Here is a 9,130-nt window from a genome sequence, read left to right as displayed (position 1 = left end):
TCTCTCAGACCCCAGGAAAGGAACCCCAAACAATAACATACCAGGGCCTTAATTGCCCTCACCCATGTGGCCCTTAGTCCCTCTTTTTGTTTAATTACCATTTTTATTTTTTTTAAAGATTTATTTATTTATTATATGTAAGTACCATACATTTTTTAAAAACCTTGTCTTAGGGGGCTGGTGAGATGGCTCAGTGGGTAAGAGCACCCGACTGCTCTTCCGAAGGTCTGGAGTTCAAATCCCAGCAACCACATGGTGGCTCACAACCATCTGTAATGAGATCTGGCGCCCTCTTCTGGAGTGTCTGAAGACAGCTACAGTGTACTTACATACAGTAAATAAATAAATCTTAAAAAACAAAAAACAAAAAAAAAAACTTGTTTTAATTGTATGGGTGTTTTGCCTAATTGTATGTGTGTGTAACAGAGGGTGTCTGATCCCTTGGAACTGGAAATTATGAACCATGCGGGTGTTAGGACTCAAACTCAGGTCTTCTGAAAGAACGCATGTTCTTAACCGCCGAGCCACTGCTCCAGGCTTATTTCTTTGTTTCTCTGTTGTGTTGTACACACACTCATGGTACACGTGCTATGGAGTGCAGATGGAGGTCAGAGGATAACTTGGGGATGACAGATCTCTCTTCTTCCAAGTGGGTCCCAGGGATCAAACTCAAGTCCTATCAGGCTTGGTGGTAAGCACCTTTACCCACTGAGCCATCTTGCCAGCCTTCCTCCTTTTTATTTTTTTAAGCTAGGTTCTTGCAGTAGTTCCAGCTGGTCTCTCAGACTCACAGTAATCCTCCTGCCTCCACCTCCTCAGTACTGGGGATTATAGGTGTGATCACCCTAGCCAGTTAATATTCGCTTTTTCAGTTGATGGTCTCAGGTGTTTTGTTACCATATCAGAAAGCTGACTTGGTAGCCCAAAGGGATACTATCAAAATGAACTGAACACCCAGTGAGTTTACCTCTCTCTCCCCCAAGCGCTTGGCCAGGGTTCCCACAGATCAGCCATGAGATCCTAGGGTCTCTAACATGACACTTAATAAAACCTCCTGGTGAATGACATCTGAGGACACAACATGCCCATCACAGTTGGCAGTGTCTATGGATTTACAACAGGTCCTGGGATAGGTGTGACCTGTTGTGACATGAAAGGAAGAGCCAGAGAACTCTGTGTAGTTAGTTATTCGGCCCACAGCACTTGAGCTGCGTAAGACAAGGAGTACTGGTGACTCCCCGCAAGGACTTGTGGGGTGGCTCAGTGGTGGGGACACGTGTTGCACAAGCATGGCTTGAGAGAGAATCCCCAAACCTTGTCAAAAGCCAGGCACGCCACGTGTGCCTGCAACCGCAGAGCTGGAGGGCAGTGACAGGGGACTCGCTGGATGCCGCGGCCAGCCTGGCATCCGGGTTCAGTGAGAGACCCGGTCTGAAGGGAACAGGGGTGGGGGCATGCTGGAGCAGGACACTTGATGTGCTTCTGTGGCGTCCACACGCGCACACACCTGTGCACACTCGTTCACATTTGTTATTTAAACAATAAAGCGACACCAGGGAAACCAGTCTCCACAGAGTTGCCACACTCCTCTCCCAGGGCTCCCACTAAATGTCCCGACACCATTTCATGGGGTAGAAACTAGCCTCTTTGCCCTGACTCACAAGGTCTTTGCCTCTGTCACCTCCCAGTCTGATCTCAGGCTGGTGTTGAGCTCATGATGATCCTCCTGCCTCAGCCTCCCAAGTGCTGAGTGACCCACCACATCAGTTCTTTTACATACAATTTTTGTTTTGTCTCACAGTGTAGCCCTGGCTGCATGGAGCTGGTGATGCCTCTGGATCGTACAGAGATGCTTCTGCCTCTGCCTTCTGGATGCTGGGACTAAAGGTGTGTGCCACCACGCCCAGCCTAGATTTTCTTTATTTTTCATTTATTATTATTATTATTATTATTATTATTATTATTATTATTATTATTCCACCTCTGTTCCACTACATGGTGTATAGAGCGGGACAACCTCAGGAGTCAGCTCTCTTCTCCCACCACGTGGGTCCCAGGACCTGGACTCAGGTACACAGCCCTTTTACTACCAAGCCATCTTGCCAGCTTTATTGAATCTTTACAATCCATGTTGTCTGAATCTGGACATGGAGCACTTCAATACAGAGAACCAGCAGGGGCTCATTTCTCTCTCATGGTGACTGACGGTCCATCAAACTTGGTCAGGGCCTTGAGATTGTCTGCTCAGAAGGCTGGAGAGTACTACAGGCTGTAAACCTGCACAGGGTACTCCTGCAGGAGGCCCAGAGTCATCTCCACCAGAGCCAATAGTAGTGAGGTCCAGGCCGGGCCACAGGAGACTTCCTTTTTTAAAAGTTAAAATGTGCCTGGGAGAATAGTTTGGTGGCTGTTTGTCTAACTGTGGGTCTTCCTTGGTTCCGTCCGCAGCACAACAAAACAGTTAAATGATGTTTCCCCGTTGTGTCTATTTCAGTGGTACTGTATAATAAAGAGCACGACACACCCTCTCTGTGGCAATGTTCCACTGTGAGTGAAGTCACCAGGCTCACTGCAATCCCAGTGATTCCTCCTCAGGGTCAGCAATGTGTGCTCTGAGGCCATCTCCAACCTTCCAAGAGAGACCAGAAGCAGAAGCAGCAAAGGGAGCCACTGATGGAGAGAGCCTCCTGCCTCCATTCCCTCCTTCTCCCTCCCTCCCTCCCTCCTCTCTCGCCCCCTCCGTTCCTCCTTCTTGCCCCCTCTCTCCTCCCCACTTCCTCCTTCTCCCCTCCCTCTCTTCCCATCTCCTTCTTCTTCTCTCTTCCATCCTTCCTTCTCCTCCTTCCTCTCTTCTCCCTCCCTCCTTCCCTTCCTTCTCTTTGTTTCTTCTTTTCTTTGAGACAAGGTCTCACATACCTAAGGCTAGCCTCTGATGCACTATGTACCCAAAGCTGACTTTGAACTTCTCACCTCTTGAGTGCCAGGGTTTTGGTTTTTGGTTTTGGTTGTTGTTGATTGTTTTTGGTTTTTTTTTTGGGGGGGGGTTGTTTGTTTGTTTGTTTGTTTGTTTCGAGACAGGGTTTCTCTGTGTAGCTCTTGCTGTCCTGGAACTCACTCTGTAGACCAGGCTGGCCTCGAACTCAGAAATCTGCCTGCCTCTGCCTCCCGAGTGCTGGGATTAAAGGCATGCGCCACGGCTGCCAGCCAGCACCAGGGTTATTAAGGTTTATTTCTTGGGGCTAGAGTAAGAATTGGGGGGGGGGTTCCTTGGTTACCTTCACTTTCTCTCCGTTTCCTCATGGTTCTGGGCTAGAACTGAAACATTCTGGCTGGAGAACAGGAGTCTGCAGACAAGCACATCTGGTCTGCCTGGTCACCTGCTCTTTCCTACCACCTGCAGGCCTGCTACTCCCCCTCTTGGCTGCCACTCCCTGTTCAGTCAGGTAATTCCAGCACTGAGGAGATAGATGCAAAGGGTCCAGAGTTCGTAGTCAACCTAGCTACTTAGTGAGTAGCCTAGCCTGAGCTACATGAGACCGCATCTCAGAGAGAAAGAAGACAGCATTAAATATTACTTTTACCAACCAAATTTCTCTTGGAACACTTTTTTTTTTTTTTTTTTGGTTTTTCGAGACAGGGTTTCTCTGTGTAGCCCTGGCTGTCCTGGCACTCACTTTGTAGACCAGGCTGGCCTCGAACTCAGAAATCCGCCTGCCTCTGCCTTCCGAGTGCTGGGATTAAAGGCGTGCGCCACCACGCCCGGCCTCTTGGAACACTTAAAGGCCAAGTTTAGATTTTGCTTTTTATATTATTTGTTTATTTATTAACACAGAGTCTCAATAAATCTCCAAACCTGATTGGGCTGGAATTCTTTATGTAGACCAGGCTAGCCCCAATCTCACAGAGACCCACCTGTTTCTGCCTTGTTAGTGCTGGGATTAAAGGCATATGTTATCACACCTGGCCTCCATTTTTTTTTTAAGTAAAGGTTTTGAAATACTGGAGTGGGCTTGTTGAAGATGTGGCTGAGTTAGTTAGCATCTTCCTGTCGTCCATGAAGTTCTCAGTTCAGTCCTCACCACCACACAAACCAGGCATGGTGGCACAGACCTGTAAGCCCATCACCAGGGACATGGAGACAAAAATATCAGGAGTTCAGGTCATCCTCAGCTACATAGGGATTGAAGGTCCTGTCTTTTAAAGCCTCCCCTGCCACAGCAATGGTACGGTGTCATCTTCAAAACGAACAGTCTAGAGGACCAACCATGAAACCCGTTCCTTTCCACCACTTTCCCCAATCTCCCCTTACAACACGCCAACTTACAGGGTGACTGGTCCTGTGTTTCATGTCCCAGTGTGTCAGGGTGACTGACCTCACAAGCTCTCTCTGCGAGGGTGGGTTTCCACTGTCCCTCATTTCTCTCACAGTGGCCTGACTGCCAGCGGCCACCAGGGTGGGCTTCCTTCCCTCGGCCCCTGCACACAGCCCTCATGTGATGCACCCACTGTGAGTTGGTGAAGCGAGACCTTGGCTCCTCATCCCCTTGAGCACAGTAACTCAGACACAGGTTTATTTTCTGGAGGTCAGAAGAGAGCTTAGAGGAGTCAGTTCTTATCTTCCATCATTTGAATCTTGCTTGGCGGGAAACCTCTCTTCCCAGGAAGCCATCTTGCTAGCCCCACCTTGTGTTTTGAGACAGGATCACGCACTGGCTCAGAGCTTACTGATAGGTCTAGACCGGCTGCCCACAGGTCTCAGAGATCCCATGGCCTCCACATCTCCCTGGTGTGAGATCACAGAAGTACACCACCCACCATGTTTGGTTCATACGGTGCTGGGGATGGGACCTGCTGGACCTGCAGCCTATGGGCTGAGCGTTCTCCAGGCATTTACGTGGGTTTCCTGTTTTGTGTCTGGCCCAGTAACCTACTTTTCCTGTCCCCATAGCGTGTCCTGTCATCACCTCCCAAGTAAACCACATGACTTGATTTGTTTTATTTTGTTTTTCATGTCAGGGTTTCTCTGTGTAGGCCTGGCTATCCTGGAACTCACAGAGATCCATTTGCCTCTGCTGGCATTAAAGGTGTGCGCCATCACCACCCAGCCACCACAGGACTGTTTAAAGCCTCTGTCTGAACCAGGATAGGAGAGTAAACCCCTCACTGGGGATTTTAGGCAGGGACTCTCAGCTAAGACATCTCTATACCCCTGATCTTCGGATATCTTTTACAATTTTACAAATGTGCCTACCTGCCTTGCCCATCACCTCCTGCCTCCCTGAAGAAGACAAGTTGGATGGTGGCAGGTCCCTGCGGTCCCCTCCCCACCCCAGAGTCCCCTGTCTCCATACTTCTGGGTGTCAAGGGAGGGCATGGAGTAGGGGTGGCTTTGGGGACAGACCTCTATGGCTTCTCTGTCTTTCCTGTAACTTAGCAATTGTGTGTTTACAAGTGGAAAGCATCCAAGCACCACAGAAGCCACCGACTTCAGCAATGACAACCAGAAACTGGAGAGCAGAGAGGGGCGGGGTGGGGAGCCTGCTCTGTAGATGCAGGGACATGGTGCAGAGGAGGTGGGGCAGAGGAGGGGAGCGCTCTCCTGGCCTGCCCCACTCCCACTCTGATCAGCTCCAGTTTGAAAGAACCCAGACCTGGGTGGGGTGGGAGGTTGCTGGGTTTTGTTCTTCCCAGATTGTTTCCAGGATGCCGGCTGGCCTGTTAGATGGGAAGCTATCTTGCGAAGCTGAAGGGCAGACCTCAAAGGAGGTGCATATGGTGGACAAGGTCGATGAAGAGGAAAGGACGATGAGAGCAGACAAGCCTCAGCCACCGATGGGTACCAAAATCAAACAAGGAAACCAGGCGCCTGAACTCTGCACACTTGAAAAGTGGAAAAGGGGGAAACAGAGACCCAAAGTCATCCTGGGCTACTTAGCCAGACCAGGGCCAGCCTGGGCTAGATGAGACCCTGACTCAGGAAAAAAGGAAAGAAAAGATCCAGGATGGGGGCTGGTGAGATGGCTCAGTGGGTAAGAGCACCCGACTGTTCTTCCAGAGGTCCTGAGTTCAATTCCCAGCAACCACATGGTGGCTCACAACCATTTGTAATGAGATCTGATGCCCTCTTCTGGAGTGTCTGAAGACAGCTACAGTGTACTTACATATAATAAATAAATAAATAAATCTTTTAACAAAAAAAAAAAAAAAGAAAAGAAAAGATCCAGGTATGAAGCCAGTGTGGGAGTGAGCACCTTTATTCTTAGCACAGGGGCAGGGGAGGGCAGATACAGGTGGGTCCTTGAGTTTGGGGTTAACCTAAGCTACGTAGTAAGACCCTGATTTGTTTTGTTTTAAAGTCTCAATAAAAATACAATACAAAATAAAACAAGGGCTGTGGAGGAAAGTGCTGGGAACCCATGCATTGAAGAGGAGTACACGGCAGGGCCTTGCTGAAAGGACCCAGATATAGTTGTCTCTTGTGAGGCTATGCAGGGGCCTAGCAAACACAGAAGTGGATGCTCACAGTCAGCTATTGGATGGATCACAGGGCCCCAATGGAGGAGCTAGAGAAAGGACCCAAGGAGCTAAAGGGGTCTGCAGTCCTATAGGTGGAACAACATTATGAACTAACCAGTACCCTCTGGAGCTCATGTCTCTAGCTGCATATGTAGCAGAAGATGGCCTAGTCGGCCATCATTGGAAAGAGAGGCCCATTGGTCTTGCAAACTTTATATGCCTCAGTGCAGGGGAACGCCAGGGCCAGGAGGTGGGAGTGGGTGGGTAGGGAGTGGGGGGGGGGGGACTTTTGGGATAGCATTGGAAATGTAAATGAAGAAAATACCTAATAAATAGATAAATAAACAAATAAATAAATAAACAAACAAGGTATATGAGGGACGCACACTGTAGAGCATGCTATGTGAGGGAGTTACACTGTGCAACATGGTATCTGAGGAACGCACAAGGTAGTACGTGGTATCTGTGGGAATCACACTGTAGAGCATGCTATGTGAGGGAGTCACACTGTAGAACATGGTATATGAGGGAGTAACACTGTAGAACATGATATATGAGAGACTCACACTATAGAGCATGCTATGTTATCTAGTCACACTCTAAAACATGATATCTGAGGGAGGGCACACTATAGAGCATGCTATGTGAGAGAGTGACTCTGTAGAGAATGCTATGTGAGCGTCTCACACTGTAGCATATGGTATATGACAGACACACACTGTAGAACATGGTATATGAGGGAGTCACACTGTAGAACATGGTATATGAGGGAGTCACAATGTAGAACATGGTATATGACAGACAAACACTGTAGAACATGATATATGATGGATGCACACTGTAGAGCATGCTATGTGAGGGAGTCTCACTGTAGAACATGGTATCTCATGGAGGCACACTATAGAACATATCTGAGGGATGCATACTGTAGAGCATGCTATGTGAGCTAGTCATACTGTAGAACATGATATCTAAGAGAGGCACAATGTAGAGCATTGTGATAGAGTCACACTGTAGACTATGCACTATGTTAGTGACTCACACTGTAGAACATGGTATATGAGGGACGCACGCTGTAGAGAATGCTATGTGACTGAGTCACACTGTAGAACATGATATCTGAGGGAGGCACACTGTAGTACATGTTATATGAGGGAGCCACACTGTAGAGCATGCTATGTGAGGGAGTCACACTATGCAACATGGTATCTGAGGGACGCACACGGTAGTACATGGTATCTGAGGGAGTCACACTGTAGAACATGGTATATGAGGGATGCACACTGTAGAGCATGCTATTTGAGGGAATCACTCTGCAGAACATGGTATTTCAGGGAGGCACACTGTAGAATGCGTTATACACGGGAGTCACACTGTAGAGCATGGTATATGATGGACGCACACTGCAGAATATGGTATATGAGGTGGATCCTACTTACCGTCTGGAGCAAGCCTCTGCCTTCTTAATTGCTCCACACTGGCAAGGCTAAGCTCTGTGGTGATGCACCCTGTTCCCAGGCTCAGGTAACCAAAGTGAAAGAGGTAGACCGAGGACATCCCTAGGACCGCCATCAGTGTGGCCTCTCCACAGTTGACCCCCCAGAGGCAGGCCAGTGAGCGGCATACCAGGCACCTTGAGAACAGAAACACGACAGGAGGAGGTCAGGGCTCTGTCTTAGTTTTACTGCTGTGACAGACACCTTGACCAAGGCAACTCTTATAAGGACAACCTTTAATTGGGGCTGGCTTACAGGGTCAGAGGTTCAGTCCATTATCATCAAGGCGGGAACATGGCGGCATCCAGGCAGACATGGTGTTGAGAGTTCTACATCTTCATCTGAAAGCTTTTAGCAGAATACAGCAGAATTCCAGGCAGCTAGGGTGAGGTCTTACGGCCCACACCCACAGTGACACACCTTCTAATCATGCCACTCCCTGGACCAAGCATAAACAAGCCACCACAGGATGCGAGTGGGAGTCTTCCTGGGTGGGGCCAGAGGGAAGCAGAGGATAATAAAATCTGCAAAGCTGGGCGTGGCTACACAGAGACACCCTGTCTCAAAAAACAAACAAACAAACAAACAAACAAACAAACAAACAAACAAAAAATCTGCAAAAAGACCAAACGGGTAATACTGAGAAGCAGTGGTGATGTGGAAGCATTCTCATAGCTGTAGAACAGAAGGCAGAACTTTTTAGGTTGAGGATGTGGCTCAGTTGGCAGAGCGCTGGCCAAGCTCACACAAAGCCCTGGGTTCCATCCCCACAACCAGGAAAGTCCAGTGTGGTAGCGCCCAGCGGTAATCCCAGTGCTGCAGAGGTAAGAAGGTCAGGAGCTTAAGGTCACCCTTGGCTACTGAGTGGACTGGAGTCTGTCCTGGGCTGCAAGAGAGAAACCTCAAAAAGAAAGAAAAGGAAGGAAAGAAAAACTGTAGTCCACACACAAAACTAAAAGACTTTATCTTTAAAAAACGGTTTTAAAGGATTTTTTGGTTGCTGTTTGTTTGTTTGTTTGTTTGTGTTTTGTTTTCTTTTGTTTTGTTTGTTTTTTTTGAGACAGGGTTTCTCTGTGTAGCCCTGGAACTCACTCTGTAGACCAGGCTGGCCTCGAACT

General features: G+C 48.4%; 1 protein-coding gene across 1 annotated transcript; it reads right to left on the bottom strand.

The window, feature by feature from the left end:
- Positions 1 to 1,006: 1,006 nt before the first annotated feature.
- On the bottom strand, positions 1,007 to 8,140 carry Tspan16 (tetraspanin 16). The gene is given in 6 exon segments (XM_021171930.1): positions 1,007 to 1,186; positions 1,188 to 1,208; positions 2,525 to 2,553; positions 2,556 to 2,629; positions 8,024 to 8,106; positions 8,108 to 8,140. Coding segments are annotated over 6 exon segments (420 nt in total).
- Positions 8,141 to 9,130: the final 990 nt, after the last annotated feature.

This window comes from Mus caroli, unplaced genomic scaffold (genome assembly GCF_978045245.1).
Source record: "Mus caroli unplaced genomic scaffold, Mus_caroli_1 scaffold_11, whole genome shotgun sequence".
In the NCBI taxonomy this organism is placed as follows: domain Eukaryota; kingdom Metazoa; phylum Chordata; class Mammalia; order Rodentia; family Muridae; genus Mus; species Mus caroli.
This window is presented reverse-complemented; position numbering and strand designations above follow the sequence as displayed.